We start from the raw sequence: 26,352 nt of genomic DNA, 5'->3' as shown, positions 1-26,352 counted from the left end.
AGGACCCAGATAACCGCCGCTCGTTGCCGGCAGACAATCAGCGTCGCCTTGATTATGCATAATGGCCAGAGATGGGTTTTCGATAGCCTACGAGATATGAAAAGCGATCATGATCCCTGCTATCTCTTAAAGGGTGAGTTCCTGCTGGTCCTGGTTGCTTGGCTAAACCTGGGCGAGCTTAGTTTCTATGAGCTCGAAAGAGAAAGAGGGTATACTAATCGTAGGCATGAGCGTCTGGGTAGTGCACTATACGCCGCTACGTACAACGACGATGAGAGTCTTACAAGGTGCCTTGTTATGTGGTGTGTGGTGATTCCTAGAGAAGGCGCTTACGGTGATGCATACCAACTCGCGGCCTATCGAGGCTCTGACAAAGTGCTCGAGATGCTACTCGCAAGATATAAGCCAGATGACGGGAGAATGTATCGCTACGGGCCCTTTAAAAGTCCCATTGGTGCGGCCGCAGCGAAAGGACATGTCAACGCTGTTAGACTTCTAATACGGTGGAAACTGACCGGTGTGGTGGTTAGATACCCCTTCAAACAAACCCCCCTGTTTCTCGCGGTAAACCGTGGGCATATTGGTGTTGTCGAGCTACTGCTAAAGGAAGGAATAGAAGACCCTAGGAGCATCGACACCTTTGGATACACGCCTCTTTCACTGGCGGTCAGGAGAGGCCACGAGACCCTCGTCAAGTTTCTACTAAAATTTCACGAGCTCTATCCAGGTTGTAGGAAAATCTGCCCAAACCAAGGAATGCGTGGCCAACTCCCATTGCAGGTTGCTGTTCAGAGAAGGTTGAGCGGGATGGCCAAACTCCTACTGGGACGATATGATACGGACCCGAACTGCCAGAATGAGAAGGGCGGAACCCCATTGATGATTGCGATAGAATCCAACCAGATGGAAATTGTTCGTTGTCTTTTATCTGACCACAGAACAGTACAGGTTTTCCGGAATCATGAGGGGATGACGTACTTGATGCATGCGGCATGGCAGAGAATTTCGAACACCATGCAGCCTAGAGCTGCCATGCCAACAAACCTGAATTTGAAGACGAACGATGGCAGGACCGCGCTCCACATAGCTGTCCAGAAAGGGACTAAAGAATCTATTGATCTTCTCCTCAGCCGGAATGACATTGACCCCAACGCCCAGGATATCTATCTTTCCAGCGCTCTCCATTATGCAGCTTGTTATGGTTGTTTCCCGGCTGTTCAATCGTTGCTTTCGCATCCATCGACCAACCCAAACTTACTTGACAAACAGATGATGACCCCGCTGTATATCGCTGTCGCGGAGGGACATGTTGAAATTGTCAGATTGATGATCAAGCACTCCAACACCAACGTAAACTGCCAATGTAGCACTCGTGCAAGTACTCCATTGATACGCGCAGTTCGCGAAAATAATACCGAGATGATACAGGTTCTTTTAACTTCAAGCAGGGTGGACAAGGATGTGCAAGATTACAGGGGAGACACCGCTCTCACAATAGCAGCTTCCAGCCGCAGGACAATTATCGCGCAACTGCTACTCCAGAGCCCCTTACCGAACCTTGATCTCACCACGCTGGATGGCATGTCAGCATTGCGATTGGCTATCGAGGCAGGAAGTACAGAAATCAGGAGACTTCTCATAAACCATGGAGCGGAGGCAAGGCTGCCTCCCGATGATGTTTAACTGCCTGCAATGACCACGAGAGGGTGGTTCGTCTACTGCTTCCCATGTTGGAGATCCTACCAGGCTGACGACGCATAGAGCGAATTGCTCTGTGCCTCTGCGAGTGACGTTAGCTTATTTGTTATGCTTGAACGAACCATTCTCTTTTTTCTTGCCGAAGATCCCTAGTTTCTGAGTGAGGTAAGCCTATGCATTTAAGTAAACCAGAAGATGTTTGTAAATGAAACTCATGTTTGCCATGTCTATCCACTCTCAATCAAGTTTATATTCTATTATTTGTGCACTGTAGCAGGTATAATTATGTCTTCTTCGAAGCCTTCCGCAACGAGGGTAGGTATAGACCCGGGTGGAAGGCCGTAAATGTGATGCAGGCTATAGCGATCATCCTGCTCTTGTTAATAGTCTGACCGACGCAAGGCGAACGGAATACTCACATTCCATCCAGAACGAGGAACTCGTCCTCGTTGCGCATCAGCTCGTTGCCCCAGCCGCCAGCCATCTCGGGGATTCTATATACGCGTTAGCCTCATAAACCATAACCCTCAACAACCAGACGCAGACGAAGCCAACCAACTCACCGATAAATGCATCGAATCAACACCGTCACATACGCCACAATCTCCGCAATCACCACGATCTTCAACCTCTTCGAAGTAACCCCCTCCCCACCACTCTGCACCCCAACACCCTCACCCTCCACCACCTCACCCCCAGCACTCCCCCCCATCCCATCCAACCTCACCATCTTCTCCCCCCCAACCGCCGCAAACCCTCCCCCCCTGCGAAAGAACCTCCTAAAAAAGTCCACCGCCAAAACCCCACACACCGCCATCGTGACCACCTGGAACACAATGCCCGCAATGATGATATTATTCCCCGTCGTCGTCATATCAATATCATCCTCCGCGCTCGCCGCGACGCCACCCCCGGCAGCCTGCAAAAACAGCGATCCGACATCACACCCGATGAAGATCCACGTGAACAGCCGCGGCTTGAGACGCGAGTACTCGGGCCCCAGGGTGAGGATGATATGTTTCAGTGTGAGATAGATCCCCGCGGCGATGAAGCTGGGGGCGAGGACCAGCGCGACGATTTGGAGTTTGAACGCCCCCGAGTCCCACGGGTTCGAGTTCATGAGGATCCGGCCGATGTAGCCCGCCATTTCGAGGAATGTGCCGATGATGAGGGCTATGGCGAAGGTCCAGGAGCGGAAGCGGAGCGAGAAGTAGACTTGGGCGAGACCGCAGAGGGCGAATATCACGGTGAAGAAGATGTTGCCGCCGAGGTTTGGGTAGTAGCCGTAGGTTGTGGCGGAGACCGGGCAGAGGGGCGTCACGGAGGTGCAGACGGAGCTCATTTTGAGGGAGTCTGGGTGGTGGTGAGATGAGATTTGAGCCAGAGAGGAATCGAATAAAGAGCGTCGATATGCGAGTTTATATGGGTATCAACAAAGAAAAGAAAAGTCGTCGCTATGCAAAGCAGACAGTAGCACAAGAATCGACAAACAAACGAACGACAGGGCCACCGAACCCTTATATCAACCTTGCGCAAAGATGACAAGAAAAGACGACAAGAAACCAAGAAGAAATGAACAGCCCCGGCCAAGAAGCCCATGTAAGCTCCCCCGTATTGGCAGCACAGACAGCCTGATCTGACGCCAGTGCCGGGCTTGGCATTTGCCTAATCAGTTGCGAGAGCGAAGGCGAGAACGAAAACGAGAGCGAGCGCGAGTTTTCCACCACTCAGCGCCCTCAGGGGCATTTCCATCGTGGCGTGGCCCACTTCGCTGACACGCCATGTGGGGACTAAACTGGGGACGGACCCCGAGATCCGATGCTGAAGGCCAATGGGGTTGGCGGGTTTTGTGGTTCGGAGTTAGGCGAGCCGTTGTGTCGGGGATTTTTTCTTTTCGGGGAGTTGTCTGTCCGATGGAGATCTGATCTATACTTTATGCCTTGTGGTTATTGGGATGGGCACTGGTTGGCGGTTTAGGCAGATGGAATAGTATCTGATCGGGGAGATTTTAACTTTATTCTGGACTTTTGCTGTGCAACGCCAGTGCAGGGCTAAGTTGGTTTTGCTCGGATTCGTTCTCGGTTTTCTTTTGCTTTCTCCATGCTGCAATCTGGTAAATTGCGTTGAGGATTATTTCTGCTGTATCCTATACTGATAGCGTTTCTAAAGAAAAGCTACTCAGTCTCAATAGCGACGATTGGCTTTGGTTCAAATAAAGTAACCTAGGCTAAAATGGGTCGTCTGCATGACAAACTAGATCCAATATGTCAGTCAACCTTATTGCGTCAAGTCTAACAATCTAGACCACATAATCTGACATCTTCATGTATAGAATGCTCTTCCCCCTGGCTAGCCATGTACAGCTACAAGCTAATAGCTAGCCGCAGCTCGGACAGACACCCTGGCCATATCTGGGAGCCTAGCCTATTGGCGCTGTCTCACATCTAGCTAGAGAGATCTACGAAACAGGAGGCAAAGATGGTCGCTTCTCCATGCTAGTAGATTGACTCTGTAAACTACTATAATATCTCGCATAGCACACTTATGCTGAGCCGAGACTAAAGAAATATGATTGTGGAACAACATGTTATATTTCACATGTTGTGCCAACAATGCTAGAGGCGAGATAGGCGGCTATCGAGTGCCTGCCGATATTTCAGACACAGTGGAGAGTTATATCAATCAGATAAAACAGCTGCCTAAATATCGACAAATGTATACCTTGTCGATATCGTCCAGTGTTGGTTGGTGCCCCACGTGACGGATCCCCACGTGTCCCCACGCGGTTTTCTCTCCGGATTTTCCTCCGTCATACAACGCCAATTATGTCTCTCCCGGGCTGTGCCACCTGTGCGTAGTAGTGTTCATCGGCATGGCGCCTCGAAGGGCGCATACCAAGTCGCGGAATGGATGCGATCAATGCAAGAAACGACGAGTCAAGGTAAGGGACCCCGAACCCACTTCCTCGCAGATCTGACATCTACGGAGTAGTGTGACGAGCGAGGCCCACCATGCTCAAATTGCATCTCTCGCGAACTGCCCTGCACGTATACAAGGTCCTCTGTCGCCCGCACAGTGGCCAATTCCTCATCCGCTAGTCCCGCGCCGATCCCGCACGCGTATCGGACCGCCGGACCAGCCCATGGCTTCGCTGTCGCTGGGACTACCAGTCCGTCGGACTTCTCTCGGAAACGGGAGCTCGAGCTAATGCATAAATACTCCACCGAGACATATCAGAGCCTCAGTAACGAGCCTGCCGACTACCAGGTCTGGCAGATGGTTCTTCCGCGGAAGGCGCTGGAATTCGACTTTCTGATGAACGGCCTGTTAGCCGTCGCGTCGCTGCATACCGCCGCTTCGATAGACTCACCAGAAGCCCTGTCCTATATTGATTCCGCGCTCGAGTACCATAATCTGGCCTCCGCGCCGTACCGCCAGGCAATCGACAACATCAGCCCTATCAACTGCGATGCTGTGTTCGCGCATGCCATCATTACCACCGTCATCGGCATCGCCCTGCCCCAGCTGACCGCCGATCGCATCGAAAGCACCACCATGACCGAGAACATCTTTGTGGTGTTCGAACTACTCCAGGGAGTCGGGAATATCCTCCAGATCAGCAGACCGTGGCTGAAAACAACATACTTTACCTCTCGTCGCGGCTTCTTCGATGTACCGCTCGCGTCGCTGGACGCTGACGCCGAAGCTTCCTTTTCGCAGTTAACGGCGACAAATAACACAATGTTGGAAACCTCAGACCCTGATCAACACCGCATTATGAAAGACGCTATCGAGCAGCTGCACCGGTGCTTTCGCCGGTTTGCCTACGCGCATGACCCTGCGTCTGTTATTTCGTGGTTGTCTACGGTGAAAAAGGACTTTGTTCATTCGCTGAGAGGCCACCATCCTATATCATTGCTGGTGCTAATGCATTGGACTGTTATTTTGAATGAGCTCGATGGGAAAATGTGGTGGGCGAGAAATTCGGGCAATTCGCTGGGGGCGGAGCTGTCGAGGGAATTGCGTTCGGGCGATCCTCGATTAGAGGGGGCTTGGGCTTGGCCGAAGAGGAAATTGGGTATATAAAGTGATGTTAAGTAGGATCTGGGATGTGATTTGCATATAGGTTAGTTTTTGCTTCAAGTTGGAATTGGTCGGATACTGACTTTCATATCACTCAGCAGAACACCGCTGTTCCGGAGCCATACTTCAATTGCATAGATTGGAGTGCAGAGACAGAATGATAGAGCTTTCATGTATATACTTTACTAAACGGTTGATGGCGTTTATATTGCTAGATTAAAATGAAATTTAACCCATGCTTGATCTCCAAAACTCCCGTCTCTCTAACACCCACGCACCCTCGATCAATTAGTGCTACCACCCCCTCGACCCTCTAAACCCATAAACTCCATTCCAGCAGCAACCTCCCGACACCTCCCCGGTAAATACCAAGCCGCCCAAGCGCCCAAAACAACTCCCATCTGGAACCCATCAAACGCATAAGACGGCCACCCGTTCTGTACCAGAAAGTCAATCCCACCCGCCATCGTCAACCGCATGATATTCCGCCCGAACGCGATGATCGACACGGCCAGCCCGATCAGCTGGTTCCATGCTTTCCAGCTCGGGAAGAGGCTCGAACTAGCTGCTGTTGGATGTTGCGTAAATTTGGCTGTCATGTAGATGTTCTCTGCGAATGTGAAGCTCCAGAATAGAGTCTGGATGATGTAGGTGGCTATGGTGATTTTGGTTCCCCTGTTAATGAACGAGTGAGATGTCCTGGACACGGTTAAGATGCCTCCCGCGGCTTGGATGATTGCGAGGACTGTGTTGACGACGAGGTAGAGGCTTCGTTGCCATTTGAGAGGTATGAAGCAGTGTTTCCCGGCGTCTAGGTTTTGCGCGAACTCTGTCTGTGTGAGGACGACGGAGAACATGATTAAAGTCGGACCGAGAAGGAGAAGGGCGGATTGAATACCGTAGGCTGTGTGATTGCAGACATCCTGGGAGAGAAATAGACGAGATGTGTAGCCGGATAGTTGTGCTGGGAGGTGTTAGACGGGTTTTAATCGGTGGTGTGTGCCGTCACTTGCCTAATGCGCCGACGATGAAGAATATACCGATTTTGGTTTGAGATTGGACCATGAGGAGGAGGTGGATTGCTGCAAGACTTGAGAATAGAATGATGCTACCAGGGCTAGAGGGAGGTTTGGGGTGTATGGATAGATGGCACAGTTGGGAGCCATGGTGGACAGGAAACTGAGGCAAGAGCTGATGGTAGTGGCATTGCGGAATATATCAATATATTAGAGCACTTTTTATACATAGTCGATTCTAGGCAGTCATATAATACCAATTCAATTGCATGTTGAGGCATTTCAGCCATCCTGAAGAGGATACTTCTGTGTTGCCCACAAGAAATGAACGTCGCGAGGAGTTTCATTGACGCCTAGTTCTTACCGCCCAGATTAGAATCGTACACTAAAAATCACCGTTGCAGAAACAGCTTAATTTGAGCCTAGAGCTTAAGCTTGCTCCTGAGTATCCACTACGAAGCCTCATTTGCGGATCAAGATGTTTGATATCGGGTCCGGGTTCGGGATCGGGATCGGGTCGCTGGACTGGTATCCGTACCAGTGTTTGATCTAGGCTGACTCTGATTGTTCAGAAGCTGAGTTGAAGCCGTCTAGGGCATTTAATTGCTCCAGATCCTATCGGGATTGAGAATGTTGCTTGCCTTGCAGGCAACTGCATTACCTGTGATAAAATAGCCTGGGTTTCTGTGGTTAAAGACTCTGATGTGTACACTTAGCTTGTTTTGCCCTTGCTCCTGATTCCCGACAGTATTGAAGAGCACTGTATGAACGCTAGGCTGAAGTTTTGGTCCAAAAAATAATCTATGCCATTTTTCTTGTTACCACCCTAATTTGGTCCAGACTATCAGTATAGATGCTCCATCAGTATAATGCGGCTCAAACGAGCTCTCAAATCCAAGCTATCAAGGAAAGTCTGTCTCCCCAATGAGAAAAACTGGCATGCCAATATTTTATAACAGCTCATGAAAAGGTGGTGTGGGTCCTGTCACATCTGCCGAGCTCGGGACGGCACGGCACGGCACATGTGCTGTGATTTCTAAATTTCTAAATAGAACTCCACGTTAAATGAGGAGTGAGCGCGATTACGGAGGTACGGTTTGAGACAATCTTTCGTGGAAAGGAGGGCTCTTTGACGAGGGTCTATTTGACGGTTAGGAAAAAGGCAATGCCGATGAATCCGAATACCAAGGGGACGATAAATGCGACCGAGACGCTGTTTCCTAGATTGATGTTGATGATGAGCGCGATGTCGCCGCCGCCCAGACCTTGGTTTGGATATATCACCTCTAAACGACAGTTCCCAAATGTATCAAGACAGGAATAGAAAAGCTCACGTACACAGTTCTAGCATCAATGAGCGTCCTCATGGACAAAGACCCCCCACATAGCCCACCCCCCAGCACAAACAGAGCCACGGCCCTAAGAACCAAGCATCGCCGTCCAAAAACATTATTTGCCTGCGCGAATAGTGGGCAATGTAGCAATTAACGCAAGGAAGTATGCATTCGGTGCCCAGATGTAGGCATAGCCGCCCTTGAGAGTCTCTGTGATGGTGGAGCGCTGGTAATGATTGTGCCTTCAATGGTGGAGCAGAGGCCGGTCAGCGACAGGGAGAAGATGATCGCCCGGAAGAGCCATAGTTCTCGAGGGGTAGCGTCCTGAACCACGCATGTCTGGTCCTGAGGGGGAGCGTTCTAGGTGTTGGTGGTGGTCATTTTGCCCCGATCTCACAGCTCTTCCCAAGTGTGATCGAAATGTACAATTAGTGGTAGAAAGAGGGCGGAATAAGCTGTAATAAGGAACAGGCGAAGAAAGGACCAGCATACTGGCAGGAAAAACGTGATAAAGTAGTACATTTGTTAGAACCATAGATTGTTGATAAGTTCGGGGTCTTTCGGCCACTTTCGGTCACTTTCGGCCACCCCAATCGGGAAAAGCAGCCCTAATTGCATCAAGATTTGAAATATATAAATTTCAGCTTAGAAAGCCATTGATAATGCCTGCTTTTTGTTTGTAATTGTTCTGGACATAGTTGATGGGGCAATCATGCAGTCATGCACCTCTTTTTTTCCCATCACCACTAGTTCAAGTGTAAATGGCACAATCACAAGCTGTTGCAGCTGCTGGCGCCGCCAATTACGGCAGTGTGATGTGTTCGAGCTCTAGTTCGCTGGATCGTACTTTTTGCTGCCATTAAAGCGGGGTAAAGAGATAGGTAATGTGGTAGGTAGTATCCTTTACTAAAAAAGATCGACTTTTGCCCCCAATTCACATTTCGCTGGCGTAGTTTGCAGATCATAATCCTCAGCAGGGATGTTTTCCAAGTCACGTTGCAATTTCCTCCTTCAATAAATCCGAGCTGAGTCGATCAGGGTGCTAGAGCTTTACGCAACCAATCAGTGTAGGTGATTTTGCCTGGATTGGAACCCTGTTTTGGTGCTGCTATGATATAGGTCTAGCCTACCCAAATGTTTTCTTTTTCTGCTTGGTGATCTTCACCTACGAGCGATCCTTAGATTCAGCTGAACTGATGTTACACGAATTACCTGTGCTCTGCAGGTAGATCTGACGTGCATGGCCTCGGGTTCGGCTTGGCCTGGTCTTGGCTGGCTTTGAATAGTGTCCGATCTGGGGTGATTTCGTGTTGAACATCTAGACATGCTTTTTGTCAAGTTTGGGATATTTATTCATATTTCTTAAACGAAGAAAACAGGAAAATGAAAACAAGGGAGACACTGAAATCGTCGGTTCGTCTGATATTTGCGCGAAACTGGTTGGCACTAGCCACAGACACATCATATGCAGCTTCTCAGCTTAGGGCTTATCATTTATCTGAGACATTTCAGCTCGCCTCATTTATAAATTAACCACTACAAATACTAACCACCGGCTACTGTATCCACAACAACCATTTCCAAGACCATTTTGCCACCGCCAATAGCGGTGACTGTCGCTGACAGGCGATGCATCGTGGGTTTGAAAGCTATGACAAGCCTACGGCATCTCCATGGTGGAAACCCTCCGATTGATACGTGATATGTCATGCGTGGGGATTGGGCATCAGGATCGTCACTGGGAGATGAGGGGTTATGCGGGTGAGAGATGAGAATGCGGGTGATAGATCGGAGAGACATGTGTGATCTACATGGTTCGATCGAGGGCAGGCCGTCTGTATTTAATCTGCTATGAGTACATGTTCTTTTCTCGGTCTGTTCAGCCGGTCTAGCAACTATCAGCGACAGAAAGCACACCATGCCTAACACCGAAGACACCTCCCACCAAGCCATCAGCTCGTATTTCATCGGGCCTGGGGCAGAGAATCTCGACCACTTCAAGACTAACATCGAGAATATCCTCACGGAAGTGAAGAATGCAAGAGATGCGTACTTTCCTGAGTCTCCGGTGCGTATAAACTATCCAATCCCATCCATACCTACCCTACATCCAGCTCTAACCGTCCTTGCACTTGAATTAGAAATTTATCCCCGACGAAATCCGCACCAGCGCCGAGTTCGTCCGCCTGACCACAAACTTCGGCAATGCGGTCCGCAAAGCAGCACAACTCATGGGCAAGCATTCGGTCCCGTTCTGGTCCCCTAGATATGAAGCCCACATGGCCGCCGATTGCACCATGGTCTCCCTCCTGGGGTACTTCATGACCATGCTGTATAATCCTAACAATGTGGCGATCGAGGCGAGTCCGTTTTCGACGGCGGCGGAGATCCTGGTCGGGGAGCAGCTTTGTGAGATGCTGGGGTATAATAATAACCATGGTATTCCGGATCTGCCGACGGGGTGGGGGCATATTACCTGTGATGGGTCGGTTGCGAATTTGGAATCGATTTGGGTTGGTGAGTATTCTTTGGTTTGAGCTGCTGAGACGGCGCAGATGGCTAATATGCTGTAGCGAGAAACTTGAAGTTCTACCCCCTTTCGCTGTTCCTCGCCATTCAGGAAGGAGAGCTGCATTTCGTGGCAGACAGCTTCGAAGTTGAGACATGCAGCGGTGAGAGGAAGCGGTTCACGAAGCTCTCAACTTGGGAACTGCTCAATCTCCAATCTGATACTATTCTGAATATACCCCAGATGCTGAACGATAGGTGGGGAGTCTCACCTACCTTTATTGAGAAGGCTCTGGAGAAATACAACATCCAGTCGATTGGAAAAGCTGCGTTGGAAGAGCGGTTTAATATCAGAAAGCCGATCCAGTACATGCTCAGCAATACCCGGCATTATTCATGGCCTAAGGGAGGTGGTACGTATTCCTATCCTCTAGCCATGAATGGCAAAACCAGAAGCTGATTCTTACCTTAGCAATCTCTGGCATCGGCTCTGATAACTTCATCGGGATCAAAGTTGACAACGAAGCGCGTGTCGATCTGACTGATCTCGTTGCCAAGTTAGAGCAGAGCCTGGAATCCCAGCAGGCTGTCTACGCGGTAGTTGCCATCATCGGCTCGACCGAAGAAGGTGCCGTGGACCGGTTGAGCGAGATCCTCAGGATCCGCCGACAGTTCCAGCGCAAAGGCCTATCTTTCCTAGTCCATGCCGATGCCGCATGGGGCGGGTATTTTGCTAGTATGCTACCTCGGAAGATCATGACCCAGGCTGCAAAAGCGGACCCGTTTGAAGGGGTCGAGACGACTGGTGATGGGTTCGTACCGGATCTTAGCTTGAAGGCAGATACGCAAGAGGATCTGCTGGCATTGAAGTGTGCGGATTCGATCACTATTGATCCGCACAAGGCAGGGTATATTCCCTACCCGGCTGGGAGTCTGGTTTATAGGGACGAGAGAATGAGGTATCTCGTTACATGGACGGTGCCGTATATTGGAAGGGGCTCGTTGACGAATATTGGTATATATGGTGTTGAAGGAAGGCAAGTCTCTCTTTCATAATGGCATACCACAGGGACTAACAGTAAGTAGCAAACCTGGAGCAGCGGCCATGTCAACTTGGCTGTCTAACCAGTGCATCGGGCTTGGCGAGAACGGATACGGAGCTCTTCTCAAGGAGGCATCCTTCACAAGCACCAGGGTAAGTTCATCAGTCCGCCTTCATGTACCTTACTAACGATTCCTATAGTTTGCCGCTCACTGGGCCGCAATGACTACTCACAAAGATTCCTTCATCTGCGTTCCACTCAACCGGCTCCCAGCCGAGATAAGCGGTGGCGACGTAGAAGCCCAGAAGAAGTTCATCCGCGAGGAGATCCTCTCCAAGTCCAACGCCGAAATCGTAGCCAGCGATCCTCAGAAGCACACCATGACTCTTCTCCGAGCGCTTGGCTCAGATCTCAATATCAACGCCTTCGCGATCAATTGGCGCTATCCGGATGGAACTATCAACGATGATATTGAAGAGGCAAATTACTTCATGCTGCGCGTGGTCAAGCGCTTGTCTATCAACTCGCCCAGTGAAAAGCCGACTGATATTGAGTTCTATCTCACCTCGACGGAGTTCAAGCATGAGGAGTATGGGGCTTGCGCTGAGGTCTTCATGGATCGACTGGGCATTGACGTGTCGACGCAGAATCTGATGGTGCTGCGTAATGTCGTCATGAGTGCTTTCCCGACAGAACATGACTTTATAGGCAAATTGATTAAGCGATTCCGCAAGGTTGTTGAGGAGGAAGTTGAGGTATGTCCTTCCCCTTTCTTAGTATGCTCAATCGCTAACAGTGTATCCTCAGGTCTGCCGAGCACGAAACGCCGTGGGTCCCGCCGAAAACAGCTTCATCATGCAAGGCGCAGACGAGATATTCCTCGTGTATCAGCCATGCTTCCAAGAAGCCAAGCGCCGTCGTCAGCTTATTCTTCGCGTTCGTCTTGCGCCAAATGATCTGGACAAATACCTCAAAGCCAAAGGCTCCAGCGAGACTGTCATCCTCAAGACAGCAAACGCGACCAGTCTCGAGACATTACTGAATGCCGTAAAGACAAACATGCCGGCGATTTTCAAGGGCAAGCTCTTCAGCTCAGCAGGGTAAGCATCTCCAGTCCTCAAATGCGCAGCATGGTACTAACGCCTAATAGAAAACCCCTCGGCCAAATAAAGGTTTCCATCGCACAAATCATCAAGAATCGGTCTCTGAGCTCCAAGAACCGCGACAAGAAGTATCCGGAAACATACATGCCGTTCTATCTCTATGGCACAGCCACGCAGCGTCATATCTCCCACATGCTGCTGAAGTCTCCCAATATTGAGCTGTCAGCGGGAAATGTGAAGCTCGACCTAGACACGGACATCGAGACCAGCGAGCTTTCCCGGGGTGCTATCCTCTGCTTCACCGATGTCCATGAGGCGCCTATGCAGCCCTTCTCTGTGAAGAATGGGAGATTGCCGCGTGGGTTCTTCTTCCGGTCTGGCCAGAAGTTCAACGTCAAAGTGTGGCGGGATCTGAAGAAGGCCGAGAACTCGGGACCGGGGCTCCTCCCTGATACGTTCAAGGGTATGGGGCCTGAACTTGCGTCGGGGACGATTGAGCTGAGGGATGATGTTTATGTAGACTCGGAGGGGATTAATAAGGACCCGTTCGACAAGTCGTCTGGCGATGAAGTGCAAGAGGAGTGGCGGGAGTTGTTCCAGGAGATTCGCGATCAGTTGGTGTAATGGCTTCCATGGTTCGAGGGTATGAGATGAATTGAAGTGTGTTGCAGAGATTAGGTGTAAATTGAGTCTTGTTTTTGACGTAATGGGTTGGCTTTATGGAATTGATTGAGTATTAAAGCGCCATATCTATAAGGAACATCAAAGGATCGAAAGAACGGAAATGTAAAAGATCGACGACTTCACCCAAAACCCATAATTCTCCTCGGACTCTATATAACCCCATTCAATTCACCATGGCTTTCACTGGCGTCGGTAAATCCCACTTTAGGAGATATTCATAGACGAAGCAAAACACATCGCCTTGTTCAGGGCGCTGTCCTTGCAAACTCCATCATAGTAATTTCGGTTGCTAGTAGGAGCACCGAAAGTACGTCCACAAGTGAGAGCCCAGTATGCTTCCTATTATATAATTAGCCTACCTGGCTCGCGTGTTTTGCAATGAGGGAGATAATAGTTCGACAACTCACCGTGACAAACCAGGCGTAGCTGTCGGCGTTCTGGAGAGGACTCATTTTATCAAACAGAGCCTTGTATTTCTCGTTGTCGGGGTTCTTGCGGAGCTCCCGAGTCAATTCAGGACCATAGGCAGGGTCTTTGGTATATTCTCCGAGACAGAGTGGCTCGAGAATGGGTCCGCTGATGTCGATTGCGTGACTAAAGACGAAGATTAGAAGGGTCTCAATGAAAGGAGCTTATAGATAGAGTGACTCACGTCAACTCATGAATAGTGACATATGCCAGAGGCAGCATCTTCCACGACACCTGACTCCCTACATCCAAGCAAGTCATCGAATCCAAGTCAGGATACTTGTAAGCATCCCGCCGCTTGGAGTCGCAAAAATGGATTTCACTGGGAGAGGTGCGGGGCTTCGTATATCCCCATGCGATTTTGTTCGACCACACCTTTTGATCCTTGCCAGGCATGCATGCTTTGTCGAAGTCCTCCGCGTTGAACTGGACCATTTGCATGACGTCTGAGCCAGTGGTCCCGTCAATGTGAGCAGGCTCAACTAGGGCCTTGATCACTTCCAAGGCCGTTCCCTGTTGGTCCTCGGTGAAATACTGGCCAAGGACGGCATTGACAATTTTCTTATCGGCTGCTTCTTCACTATACAGCGCGTCCATCACCTTTGTTACCATTGTTACCATGTCTTTGAGGGATTGCACGATGCGCTCTTTTCTTTCGGGTTTGCTTTCGAAGCCGTTGAATTGCGGCATTGCGCGACGTGAGAGGGTGTTAAATTCTCCATGACTGCGATATGTCAGTGTTGGGACATGAGGATGGGTGCTCGCTGGCCAAGGGAAGGTCTCGTACTCAGGAATCACGCTTCCGGCTACTGAGGAAGCCAGAGAGGGAACAATGCAAAGGGCAGCGCCCCAGTTAAGACGAACCATGGCCGGATGGTCGGAAAGAATGATGGGTGAACGAAAGAGATGGGGAAGATAGTTTTCAGCACTTTGCTCGAGGAGGTGTGATTTATAACAGAAGTAGACTTCGGATCATCCCATGTTCAAAAGGATTACTGAAATCTAACAAGGCTGGTTGGTGCCCATTTTGGTCATGAAGGCTTTGCTTTGGGGGCGGTTAGAGAGTAAAGCGTTCGGAATGGGCTGGATGTCCTCGAAACCGCCCCTGTTGGTTTTCGCAGGGGGACATGAGATAAAGATCTTCGAGGCTCCGCGTAGGCAGGAGTGACAGGAGGATTGGAAGGATTCCAAACTTTTAGTCGAGTGCGGAGAGCATTATTTCGACAGCGATAGCAGAATGCGTGGGTCGAATCTGTACGCCGTAACATCTTGTGCAGGTATCTAGTGCCTCCAGATAAACCAAGGCTATCATGCGATGTGTCTATATATGTCGCTCCTCCAATCCATAACTGCTCAAAAATACGCAGCTGTATAGTTGTTGTGTAAACATTTCGCTCAAGGAGTGTCCGAAAATGCAGAGAACAGCCTCACAGCCAAGCCAAACATGTGAAACAGAGCCCGTCGGATTCCGATAGGCACTAACAACTCCATAACAGCAGGAGGCAGTGTTAACATGAAATATGGAGAAGCCAACAGGCCCAAAAGGCACGGACAGGCCATTTGCGGGATCGCAAAGCTTAGCCGTCATCGGGATTGTGGATGCGCCGTTTTGGCCCCATGAGTGCACACTAAATCCTTCGATTTCCATGTCAGAACGCAACTGGTTGGCCCGTTCGTATCCCGTGTGATGATTTTCAGGGCAACATACTGATTTCTGCTTTAACCGCGCTGGGTTTCATTCCTTTGACGCGTTGTCTTCCATGCTGGGATGGCCAAGAACGAAACGCTATTTGTGTCATTTTGTGTTATTGAACTGTGTTATAATGCCAGCAGGGCTATGTATGTGCAGCCTAAAAGACAATTATGGATTGGTTTCAACCATTCCTTATGCTTTGTCATGGCTTTTTAAGATGAGTCACTGATGCCACTGCATGATGCTGCGTCATGTCGAAGGATCGCAGTCTGGTACATAGTTAGTATCTAATCACGCCTAACAACGCAACGAAAGATCGACCGGTTGTCACTGAGGATACATGCTTTTGACTCTAAATTCGTGTCATTGGAATTTCCGTTCAAGAAATAGTCCACTGTCGACACACATTGTGCTCTAGTTCTCAGATTTAGCTAGTTCAACTCGTTCATGCTGGAGGAATTTGGCCGCCTTATAACTCAGCTCCTCTACCGCCATATCTTCTAGCTTGAGTAGCTCTCGTGACCAGTCTTCACGCGCCCAGACGCGTGATTTGAAAACTGGTAAAAGTAACTTGAGACCCTCGATATTGTTATTTTGTACCGCCCTGGACAACGACGTATCATTATGCCTGTCCACGGCGAATATATTGGCACCTCTGTCCAGAAGCATTTTCAGACCTGCGCTATGACCTAAGGTAACCATTTCCCATAGGCATGTTCGGTCGTTATAACCCCTGGCATCGATATCCACGCCGTGGCTGATCAAAACATTTAGAACATTTTCGGCGGTGTCTTCCGGGAGTAATAGCACCGCCTTTCTAAGAAAGTAAGCCACCTGATCGCCTTCGGCAATTCTCGTGAAGCCCTTATCAAATAGGACTTTCAAGGCGGCAGCATTGTCATTTGCCAGTGCAGTCTCGACCGCATATCGTGCCTCTGGACTCTCTGGGTCTGGAGTCTCAAATCCATGCTCGAACATGAATTCTAGCATTTTTGCTCCTCCTACTACCCCGGGATGGAGCAGATAGCGTCCCGTTGGGGGTCTGTGATTGGGAGAGATCTCAAGTTCTATACCCCGTTCCAACAGCACCCGAACCAACTCTGTGTTCCCTGACATGACAACCTTCACGATAAGTGGCGTCGACCCATGGCTATCATCTGTTATCGAGGGATCGGCTCCGTGCTCAAGCAGAGTTTTGAAGATGCCCTCGTGTGGAATCGCTTCAAATAACGGGGCAACGCTGCGACCGCCGGGTATACGGTTAGGGTCGGCCCCGTGCTCAAGTAGGAGCTTTACCATGTGCCCATGGCCTTTGCGGATGGCCAACACTAGCGGCCTTGGACTGGCTAGTTGCCATTCCTTTGAGCCCGGATTTGCACCACGTTCAAGTAGCAAAGCTGCAACATTCTCATGGCCCTGTCTAGCGGCCCATGTGAGCGCAGTCCAGCCCCCTCGCAGTGGAAAGAACTTCTCTCCCTCTGCTTGTCTGGCCTCTGGCGAGCAGTCACTATCTAGCAGGCGCCGGACCAAGGGCTCCGAATTACAAGCTGCAGCTGCGCAGAGTAGTATTCCTTGCTCGCTCTCGCCTGTCGGGAGCTCGCGCACGCTCGTATGCTCTAGGAGAAGACCTGCTGTTTCATAGTCATCTTTCTCAAGGGCAGCGCACACCGGCCTCATGAATGGGCTCGGCTCAACGCCGTGGTCTATGAAACACCGAACAACATCGACATTTGGCGGGTTCCCAGCATAGTAGGCCACAGTCGCAGCAAAGTAAATCGCAGGCACCTTGATCTGCAGTTTTGGGTGAGGCATTCTAAAGTCCGGGTCAACTCCGCTCTGAAGCAGACACCGAACGGTATCAGTAGAGCCTGAGTGGACCGCATGTAGCAGCGGCGTGTAGCTGTTTTTTTTATCCGGCAAATTTGGATCGCAGTGCATCTCCTCCACAAGGAACTTCACAGCCGAGGACTGTCCTTTCATCGCTGCAGCATGCAGACAATTCACGCCATCCTCCCACTTATTAGGATCCATGCCGTGCTCGATCAATAATTTTGCGGTTGCCAAGTGGCCATGTTCCAATGCGCCCATGAGAAGGCCACATTCAGCTATACTCGATTCGTGCCATCCGTCCTCCGGGGTTGTATCGAACCCCATTTCCAAGAACACGCGAACGACATCTTCATGGCCTTCCATTGCGGCGATAAACATTGGTTTCGATTGATTGTAGCTGAGTGCGTCCGTGTCGGCGTCCTGCTCGAGCATCATGCGAGCGGTTGAAGCGACGCCATGTTTTGCTGCCCATCCTAGTGCCGAGCTCTCCTCATCCTCAATGTTTAGGTAGTATAGATAGGGGTTTAGTAGCTCATGGAAGAAACGGTTGACTCGGGTGAGGGAGTTGAGATCCCAGAAGTATTCGAGCTCGTCGGCGATCTGACAAAGGATCTCATTGGGTAAATCTAACAGGCCCATGGTAGTATAGGATTAAAGTGATAATAATAAATGGCTGAGTATTACTGTGAGAAGCAAAAGAGAGGTTGGCATTTTATGACGATGAGGCTATGGTCATGTCCTGTCGATCGGCGACGGAATGGCTCAGCCCCGATTTGGGGGCGGGATTCAAGTCCGTTAATGATGTTCTGGAGGATCCACTGGCGATGTCTAGTTAATTGAGTCCATTGAGTCACCAAACTGGCGGGGTGGGAAATAGCGCACGTCATTGGGTTGGTGGTTCTCCTTGTGTTGGTTCCAAGAAGTTCGCAGACTCGGTGGGTCAGGAGACTTTCAGCCTCGTCAAGTGACTTTACAACTCCGTTCGTTCTATTTATGGACAACTCTTGTATGACTTCATGTACAGCACTCCCCCGTTTCCATATGTACCTCGTTCAAAAACATAAACATACAATTCCAGAAGGTTACAAAGCTTTCCCGTGTTTCTCTTTGGTCTTTTGTTTTTGGTCTTTAGTGAGATATGCCTTGGCATGTCCGGTTTCGATTGCGATTTCAAGACTTGTTTCCACCTCCACACCAGCATCGTCCATCACCTTCGCGCTCAACCTGAACCAGGATATCCATGTTCTTCTCCCGGAGAAAATCGACAGTTCGTTGTCGGACGTCTTCGAGATCTGCAGTGCGAGAGACAATGACGTGGATGACACCGAGGACGTTGGGGTTGGTCTTTTCATGGTCGTGGTCGTGGTCATGGCTGTGATCGTGGGAGTGGGAGTGGGAGTGATCATGGTGGCTGTGAGAGTGATTGTGATCATGACAGTGATCGTGGCTATGCCCGTGGGTATGGTCGTGGCTGTGACCATGACCATGACTGTGACTGTGACTGTGACTATGACCATGGCTATGGCCATGACTATGTCCGTGACCGTGGTGATGATGGTCGTCGCCCGAGGCGGCCGTGTCGTCCAACCAGAACTTGGGGACAGTGTATCCCACAACACCCCTCAAGTTACTCACGCCTCCCAGGGTATCGCGAACATTGTATTCAACGTCCGCTGGAAGAGTAAGGAGCAACGACTTAGCGGTGCTGCTGACAAGCGGGATAGCCGATGCGAAGATCAAGATGGCGATCATGCAAGATGCAATAGGATCGTATCCCGCCCAGCCTGAGTAGTGAACCAAGACAGTAGAGATAACAACGGCAACAGATCCGAGCGTATCGGCAAGGATGTGCAGGAAGATACCGTGCATGTTCTCATTGCCGTGGGAGTGTCCGTGGTCATGTCCATGACCGTGATGGTGACCATGATCAAACGCCATGATACCGACCAGGTTCACAAGAAGACCTGCAATACTGACAACCAAGAGCTCCCCGAGTCGGTGCATCTGGCTGCCAGATGAGAGTCTCTCCACGGCCTCGTAGATAATTTCAATACTGATGATCCTGGAAGGGGTCAGCAGCTGATATGGGCATCCAGAAGAGTGAACTCACATGAGGAAGATACCATTGGCAAATCCCGACAAAGTGTCCACCTTGCCATAACCGTAGGGAAATCTCGCACTGGGTGGCCATTTACTCATGACAGCTGCACAAAGGCCAACCACGAGTGCGAGACAATCGAAAAACATATGGATACTATCGCTGAGAAGGCCAAGAGAGCCGGTAATAAAGCCATAGGACAATTGCACAAGCATGAATGCAAAATTAAGACTGATGACTGTTAGTTAATCGGTCACACACTAAGGGTGGGAGACATACGTCATGAAGTAGAAGATGCGTCGCGAGTCGCTCTCTTTGAGGATGCTGTACAACAGAGGATATGGCTCGCTATAGCGGATGATAAGGTTCGTTATTCGTGAAGCATCCTTCCCGTGGTGGGAATGATGGTGATGATTGTGGGAATGGGCTCCGAGGCGCATATGCTTGTCGTCAAATCGAGCGGCTGGGAACGAAAGAGCAGCTAGGATACCCCGAGAGAGGTAAGTGAGGTAAACCCCGTCGCGCATAGGCGGAGCGCATAACAAGGCTGCAGTCGCCGTGCCAATCACAAGCCCGATTTTATGTGGGGAGCGCAGATTGCCAGGGACTAGGAAAATCAAAGACGCCGCAAAGGCGCCTGCAGTCAAAAGTATATACAAAAGGTCAACTGCCCGAGATGAGACGCCCCTGGACGTGATGGCAGATGCCAATGCCAGTAGTATACCAGAACCAACAGTCAGGACTGCCTCGTCTGGGGAAAAAGAGGACAAACTCGCAGGCGCCATTTTGGGCTCAGCGGATCCGGGTACTGAAATACCAAGACCGGAAGGCGAAGTCGAAGTTGAAGAAACAGAGGCAGAAAAGGGAGGGCGGATGATAAAAACTGACAATAACAAGGAAGAGTAACCCAAGAAAGGCTGCGTGTCCCAAGATGTGTTCATGCCCAGGAAACTGCAAAGGACGACAGCCAAAATGACACCCACCGTCAACTTCTTCTGAAGTAACCGGCCTTGACTAGGTTGCGCATTGCTTCCCGGGATGATTGTCGGGAGCCCAGTTGCAATTGCAAGCAACAGAGTAAATGCAACCAGAAACCCGCCCACTTTCAAAGAGGCATAAATTGGCAGGGCGATGGAGCACACCTGGCCAAGGGTCGTGCGAATCTCGTTCGGACCAATTTTCGGCACAGTTGGCATAGACTCACCGCGTTGGATGAGCTGGAGGGCTTGCGTACATCCGAGTATAACCATTGTCGCGGCAGCCAGAAAGCCAGCCCTTTGCGCCGTGCAGTCTAACCGTCCACTGCTGGCAGCGGTCCAGGTGTCGTCGCTAGTGTCCTCACCAGGCGCCGGCGCCGGCGATTCCCAACGTACGTATTGCTGGTAGTACCACGAGACTGCGATCCAGGGAAATGCTGCAATGACACCCGCAAGACCCTCGTGACTAAAAAAGTAAGCGACGAGCTAATTTCACAGAGATGGAGAACTTACAGGGTCGTGGCTTCAGGATCCGCAGACACCAGAGGTGTATCGGGTGTCAATCCCGTAATACTGCCCGCGTGGCTATGCTTTGGCGTATGTGTGTGAAATGCATCGACATGGTTCACACCAGCCCATCCGTTCTCGTGGATCGACGAGGCATGGGAGTGCGTGTGCTGGTGCCCATGCCAGTGAGAGTCGGCAATAGAGCCATTGGGAGTATCTGCGGCCGTCACAGGCTGCGACAGCGGCTGTGGAATCGTCGAGGCGTCAAAAGAGGACACCGAGTGAGAAATGGGGCCGTGCGACCATCGATTCGAGCGCGAGTGGCCGTGACCGCGACCCCGACTAGGTCGGTGACCGTGTCCATGACCGTGTCCATGCGATACCGATGAAATCGTATCCACGCTGGACATCGGAGACCCCGTCGACATGGTCTCAGCTGTCGCTTATGCGATGCGTCGTGGATGAGACAATCGAGACTCGGCAGCGACTAAGGGGAATGGAGCAGGGTGATCGACGAAGGCAGGACCGAGGGAATCGAGGGGTAAACGGGAGTCTTTAACGGGTCAATTGAGAGTAGCGACCGGGCGAAGCAGACAAGGGGCGCGGCATAGCGCACTCAGCGGAAGCAATAGCAAAGCAAGGAGCGACGAGGTGGCCAGATGGGAGGGAGTTTGGACCCCAGAATCCAACGGGGGGGCGGAGGCGATCGATAAGGATCGCCGCACGTGATCGCGGGTTTGTTATCTCGGCAGGTGCCTGATCTTTCAGGATCGCCTCGCCTTTCTGGTGTTGGCATCCGACGAACCCATGTTCCCTCGCTCGGAGAATATCGGTGCGACATGGACAATGCTCCAATTCCTGCGCCACTCATTGGGAAGCCAGACCTGACCTGCCTTCCGCGATCTTTGTTCCCAGCACCGTAGCCGCGCGCTTGTTGATCCTTGTGTGGGGGCGCTCGGGTCATGTTTCCTCCGTGTTTTTATCACCGATCATCCTCCAGCTGGCAATAGCTCAGATAGCTATACTCCAGGCGTTCAATGCGCTGGCCAGGTGCATTGCAGTCCACCCAATAATGAATTACTTTCAGCTCGTGTGATTTTCAGCCATAGCTCACCATGATCGAATCCATCATCAACGTCGCCTACTACGTCTCGACGGCTCTCACACTGTCTCTGTTGCTATTGCCGTCGCAATATGGCCACAGACAGCACAAGGAACGGGCTCCCACCGACCCGAAAACATCAGTGCAGATCCTAGTTCTCGGAGACATTGGGCGCAGTCCACGCATGCAATACCATGCCCTCAGTATTGCCCGAGGTGGAGGCCGGGTGGAAATAATCGGGTATCAAGGTACGACACTTGCGAAGCCTGTCGCAATCAATGGTTGATAGCTAATTGGTTCATCTATCCAGAATCCGAATTACACCCTGACATCGCCTCCGACTCGAGAATTTCCATCGTCGACCTCCCTCCGCATCCGTCCTTCTTGCAAACAAGCAACAAGCTTCTTTTCCTAGCGTTCGGTCCGCTGAAGGTCCTTTTCCAGGTGGTCTGTTTGTGGTGGGCATTGTGTTATCGTACAAAACCGTCGAAATGGCTTCTCGTTCAGGTTGGTAGATATCGTCTTCCCTGTATGGGGTTCATCCTAACCAGGCTTTCTTCGCAGAATCCCCCCTCCATCCCCTCCCTGGCGATCGCATCCGCTTCCTGCTTCCTGCGAAACACAGACTTGATCATCGACTGGCATAATTTCGGGTACAGCATACTGGCGCTGAAACTGGGACCAAACCACCCATTAGTACAGTTCTCCAAGTGGTACGAGAAGACGTTCTGCCGGTATGCCACGGCGCATCTATGTGTTACGAAAGCCATGGCCTCGGTTCTGAAGACCGAGTTTATGCTGAAAGCGCCCATCTTGTCGCTCCACGATCGCCCGGCGAGACACCTACAGCCCATCGAGGACGCAAACGCACGAGAGGAATTCCTCCTCTCATTGCCGGAAGCATCGTCCATGCAGTCGCTGATCAAGTCAAAAGAGCTTCGTGTTCTAGTCAGCTCCACGTCTTGGACACCAGATGAGGATTTCTCGCTGCTCATCGACGCCCTGTGTCGGTATTCCGAGCTTGCGACCACCTCCAAACCAAATTTACCCACTGTGCTGGCCATCATAACGGGTAAAGGTCCGCAAAAGGAGCATTATTTGAAACAAATCTCCGAGCTTGAAAAGGCCGGGAAATTACAGAAAGTGACAATTCGGACGGCCTGGCTTAGTACGTCCGGGTATGCGAGCCTCCTGGCGTCCGCGTCGCTAGGTGTCAGTTTGCATACTAGTAGCAGCGGCGTCGATCTTCCGATGAAAGTAGTCGATATGTTTGGAGCTGGGTTGCCGGTGGTTGGCTGGAATCGGTTTGAAGCATGGCCGGAACTCGTGACGGAGGGTGTTAATGGGAGAGGCTTCGGAAGTGCCGATGAGCTGACCGACCAGCTTGTAGATCTTTTTGGGGAACCTGGTAAACTGGAAATTTTGAGGGCGGGTGCACGTAAGGAAAGCACTCGTCGCTGGGAAGATGAGTGGGATCCTGTGGCTGGGAAGTTGTTAGGGTTGACGTCGTAAGGGAATATATATAGTTGGCTGGGCCACCGCATCCAAATAAAAAAACATTATCCCTCAATCACCCCCAACCACACCCGCCTCCATGAAAGTAGTGGGCCATAATTGAAAAATTAAAATAAAAAATAAACCCCCTGGAAGGGAAACACAAAAATTAATCCCGAAATTTTCCATTGCAGTAAACACATGTATCAAACACATCCGCTAAATGCCTATTCGCCTCTTGGAGCTCGGCATCATGCGAAACACCCGTAAGCTCCTCATTCAAATACTCCGTCCCACAAATTGAACAGAACTTTGAGACCCCAGGATCTTGAATCGAAAGCAAAGTCAATCCACATCGAACTAGATCGCGCGTTAGTGAAACCATCCCATTGCCTCCCAGAGAGATACCACTTACCAAATAAGTGACCCGAGGCACATTGTGCCTCTTGCCCCGAATACCAGCCAATCCCAGCATCGCAGATCTCACATTTCTCAAATACGCGCTGACCGGGCCCGGCGAGCTGGTCTGCCGATTTAGCATCCACTGCTGTCCCAGGCGACGAGCAGTTCTCGATCTCATCGACGAGATCGGCCCCAGTCGTTTTGGCGATCCATTGGAGTGCCTTGCGGGCTTGGGATAGCAGCTTCGTGTTTTGGGAGTCGACGATCGTGCAGCATGCAGCGGCGTAGAGGATCTTAGGTACCCATGGTTGTTTGTCGAATTTACCGCCGTTGGAGAAGAGGATGTGGCCTAAGACTTCTTCACGCCTTGCACGTAGAAAGATGGGCGATCGGTCCGGCACTGCTGGACGGAGGAGAGCGTCATCGAACTCTCGAGCTTGGGTACATGCGCGGGAAAACAAAATGGTCGTTCGTTCTTCCGCTGCAGTTCGGTATTCGATGAGATCGCCCGGGTTCAGGGTGAATGCTGCGGCGACGAGGCCGCGACAGTTTGCGAGACCCCAGATGCGACCGACGGCTAGTCCGCCCAGGTCGCCGTCGATGTCGAATTGCTCGCGCATGTTGTCGAATTGCTGCTTCCATGGCGGGTCCGTGAACTGCCAGTTGCTTTCGTCTGCAGAGGGAATCGTGGCGAGTGTGTATCCGCCGATGGTGCCGAGGTGCAGACTCTGGTTGTTTGTCTCTTCGTCGAATACAGCGGTCATTGCTGTCTTTTGTGAGCGGGATTTGGTTGGAGGTTTGAGTGTCGGTGCTTACCTCCTGTTGCTTCCCAGTGTCCGCGTTCTTCATGGCCCGTGTCGTCTGCGTTTGTCTCGAATACTGATTCTTGTACTTGGGGCTGACTGGTAGCTGTGCCTTCGTAGGCTTCGGATGGAAGTGTTATTAGAAGCACGCCACCTAGAGTACCGGCGGCGAGACGAATGTCAGAAGAACCCTCCTGAAACCATAGTTAGCAAACTCCATGATCGGATTTTAAGGAGAGTTAGTTACCTTGTATAGCCATTGAAGTGGACCCGTGCAATGGTAGGAGCGTATGTCTGGCCATTCAACAGAAGCATTCTCATGACAATCAACCGTGACCTTGTAACGGGATTGAGACGGTTCTCTGACTTGGTCTACAGCCAATGAGACATCAAACTTCACCAGTTTGACAGTTGTACCATAGAGAACTGCCACATTGCCAGTGGCAGACGAGACATCTTTCCCACCCTTTCCACCCAAACGATAGAACCAAGGCCCAGACTCTATTGCCAATGATTTTATTTGCGTCTTGAACACCGTCGACAAGAGCGACCCAGGCTGGACCCGAGGATGTTCCTGATCCAAATCCTGGAGGGCCACACCAGCTAGCACATCAATCGAGTACCCAGCAGATGTCCTCCTCGGCCGCAACAACACAACCTCATTCTCATCCGTCACCACCGAAAGCAAATGAACCCCCCATCGACTCTCCGGGCCCTTCTCCCCATCTCCCCCCTTGAGTGGCGGACACCACGCAAACGTCGAAACCGCCGACTTGCGCAGCCTGTCGCCCTCGTTTTCCACCAGCGACTCTGCCCGCTCCCTCAACACCTGATTGACAACCGCCACACGCGTCCACTTCTCCTGCGCCCCGACCGTTTCAAAAAACGACAACACCATATTCGACGTCAACACGGCCAGCACCGACCGTCTGTACTTACCCAGCCCTGGCGACGACCACGCCAGCCCGACAACATTACTCACCGACTGCTCGCGACCCAGCGAAAAGGCGTCTCGCGGCTGAGGCATCACCGTCGGCCATTCTTCGTTCGTGAAGACATTTGCGCGCACGCGCGCGATGTTCCACGCGCTGGGTTTGCGCCTGGAGCCGGCTTCTGTGTCTTCGTTGGTTTTTTTGGGGGTCTGGGGCGCGTTAGTTTGCTCCCTTGCTTGAGCTGTGCTTGATGTTGGGGAAGGGAATGCGCACTAGGATCTGGATATTTTCCCCTGCTGCGACGGCCAATTCGCCGTCCTCCGACCATGCAAGGCAGCTTAGACAAGAGGGGAAGAGTTGCAGCTCGACAGGGTCTAGCATTTTGGACTATGGGGCTGGGGCTGCAGTTAAGGGGAGGAGGGTCATGGTTGAGATGATGGAAATGGAGATAGATATTCGATTGAATCGCTACACGGCAGTGAGCAGTGCAGTTGTATGTCTGTTCGCTTGAAATGCGCTGCAGATCGAGATGCATGGGCGATGCTTTGGGTTAGCGCAAAATATGACGTCCCGATGG

The 26,352-nt window shown here is 51.1% G+C and overlaps 11 protein-coding genes across 11 annotated transcripts; 4 read left to right on the top strand and 7 right to left on the bottom strand.

Moving 5' to 3' along the window:
• The first annotated feature begins 7 nt into the window (after positions 1-7).
• On the top strand, positions 8-1,820 carry P170DRAFT_435252 (ankyrin repeat domain-containing protein). Its single transcript, XM_024848898.1, has 2 exons — positions 8-133; positions 243-1,820. The coding sequence occupies exon 2, from the start codon at positions 298-300 to the stop codon at positions 1,681-1,683; it is 1,386 nt and encodes a 461-aa protein (XP_024705296.1). The 5' UTR covers positions 8-133; positions 243-297; the 3' UTR covers positions 1,684-1,820.
• An 89-nt stretch (positions 1,821-1,909) lies between these two features.
• On the bottom strand, positions 1,910-3,230 carry P170DRAFT_380296 (RTA1 domain-containing protein). The gene is made up of 4 exons (XM_024845521.1): positions 2,454-3,230; positions 2,262-2,354; positions 2,118-2,192; positions 1,910-2,069 (listed from the first exon to the last, which is right to left on the bottom strand). Exons 1-4 carry the CDS (start codon positions 3,038-3,040, stop codon positions 1,982-1,984), a joined length of 843 nt encoding a protein of 280 aa, XP_024705295.1. The 5' UTR covers positions 3,041-3,230; the 3' UTR covers positions 1,910-1,981.
• A 1,294-nt stretch (positions 3,231-4,524) lies between these two features.
• On the top strand, positions 4,525-5,994 carry P170DRAFT_508255 (Zn(II)2Cys6 transcription factor domain-containing protein). Its single transcript, XM_024854549.1, has 3 exons — positions 4,525-4,639; positions 4,690-5,824; positions 5,883-5,994. The coding sequence occupies exons 1-2, from the start codon at positions 4,571-4,573 to the stop codon at positions 5,782-5,784; spliced, it is 1,164 nt and encodes a 387-aa protein (XP_024705294.1). The 5' UTR covers positions 4,525-4,570; the 3' UTR covers positions 5,785-5,824; positions 5,883-5,994.
• A 71-nt stretch (positions 5,995-6,065) lies between these two features.
• Positions 6,066-6,846, bottom strand: P170DRAFT_445402 (uncharacterized protein; the record flags this gene model as incomplete). The annotated part of the gene is made up of 2 exons (XM_024850705.1): positions 6,066-6,745; positions 6,795-6,846. The coding sequence occupies 2 exons, from the start codon at positions 6,844-6,846 to the stop codon at positions 6,066-6,068; spliced, it is 732 nt and encodes a 243-aa protein (XP_024705293.1).
• A 3,203-nt stretch (positions 6,847-10,049) lies between these two features.
• P170DRAFT_491566 (pyridoxal phosphate-dependent decarboxylase family protein) lies at positions 10,050-13,409 on the top strand (the record flags this gene model as incomplete). The annotated part of the gene is made up of 8 exons (XM_024854022.1): positions 10,050-10,199; positions 10,273-10,648; positions 10,705-11,052; positions 11,112-11,676; positions 11,726-11,834; positions 11,883-12,437; positions 12,490-12,782; positions 12,833-13,409. The coding sequence occupies 8 exons, from the start codon at positions 10,050-10,052 to the stop codon at positions 13,407-13,409; spliced, it is 2,973 nt and encodes a 990-aa protein (XP_024705292.1).
• A 264-nt stretch (positions 13,410-13,673) lies between these two features.
• Positions 13,674-14,804, bottom strand: P170DRAFT_473560 (uncharacterized protein; the record flags this gene model as incomplete). Its single annotated transcript, XM_024853057.1, has 4 exons — positions 13,674-13,808; positions 13,877-14,063; positions 14,122-14,661; positions 14,725-14,804. The coding sequence occupies 4 exons, from the start codon at positions 14,802-14,804 to the stop codon at positions 13,674-13,676; spliced, it is 942 nt and encodes a 313-aa protein (XP_024705291.1).
• Positions 14,805-15,031: 227 nt separating this feature from the next.
• On the bottom strand, positions 15,032-15,864 carry P170DRAFT_134454 (uncharacterized protein). Its single transcript, XM_024842435.1, has 2 exons — positions 15,646-15,864; positions 15,032-15,572 (listed from the first exon to the last, which is right to left on the bottom strand). The coding sequence occupies exons 1-2, from the start codon at positions 15,734-15,736 to the stop codon at positions 15,259-15,261; spliced, it is 405 nt and encodes a 134-aa protein (XP_024705290.1). The 5' UTR covers positions 15,737-15,864; the 3' UTR covers positions 15,032-15,258.
• Positions 15,865-18,440: 2,576 nt separating this feature from the next.
• Positions 18,441-21,704, bottom strand: P170DRAFT_404675 (metal cation transporter MSC2). The gene is made up of 4 exons (XM_024846541.1): positions 21,049-21,704; positions 19,838-21,001; positions 19,571-19,789; positions 18,441-19,522 (listed from the first exon to the last, which is right to left on the bottom strand). Exons 1-4 carry the CDS (start codon positions 21,468-21,470, stop codon positions 18,631-18,633), a joined length of 2,697 nt encoding a protein of 898 aa, XP_024705289.1. The 5' UTR covers positions 21,471-21,704; the 3' UTR covers positions 18,441-18,630.
• Positions 21,565-22,150, bottom strand: P170DRAFT_134429 (uncharacterized protein). The gene has a single exon (XM_024842434.1). It carries the CDS (start codon positions 22,004-22,006, stop codon positions 21,659-21,661), a length of 348 nt encoding a protein of 115 aa, XP_024705288.1. The 5' UTR covers positions 22,007-22,150; the 3' UTR covers positions 21,565-21,658.
• Positions 21,851-23,680, top strand: P170DRAFT_454659 (chitobiosyldiphosphodolichol beta-1,4 mannosyltransferase). The gene is made up of 3 exons (XM_024851462.1): positions 21,851-22,392; positions 22,455-22,651; positions 22,709-23,680. The coding sequence occupies exons 1-3, from the start codon at positions 22,158-22,160 to the stop codon at positions 23,654-23,656; spliced, it is 1,380 nt and encodes a 459-aa protein (XP_024705287.1). The 5' UTR covers positions 21,851-22,157; the 3' UTR covers positions 23,657-23,680.
• Positions 23,681-23,778: 98 nt separating this feature from the next.
• On the bottom strand, positions 23,779-26,254 carry P170DRAFT_463308 (uncharacterized protein). The gene is made up of 5 exons (XM_024852163.1): positions 26,049-26,254; positions 25,091-25,984; positions 24,857-25,037; positions 24,054-24,806; positions 23,779-23,998 (listed from the first exon to the last, which is right to left on the bottom strand). Exons 1-5 carry the CDS (start codon positions 26,154-26,156, stop codon positions 23,808-23,810), a joined length of 2,127 nt encoding a protein of 708 aa, XP_024705286.1. The 5' UTR covers positions 26,157-26,254; the 3' UTR covers positions 23,779-23,807.
• Positions 26,255-26,352: the final 98 nt, after the last annotated feature.

Source organism: Aspergillus steynii (assembly GCF_002849105.1).
Source record: "Aspergillus steynii IBT 23096 chromosome Unknown P170scaffold_3, whole genome shotgun sequence".
Classification (NCBI taxonomy): Eukaryota; Fungi; Ascomycota; class Eurotiomycetes; order Eurotiales; family Aspergillaceae; genus Aspergillus; species Aspergillus steynii.
The sequence above is the reverse complement of the archived record's forward strand: the minus strand, read 5'-3'. Positions and strand labels throughout refer to the sequence as shown.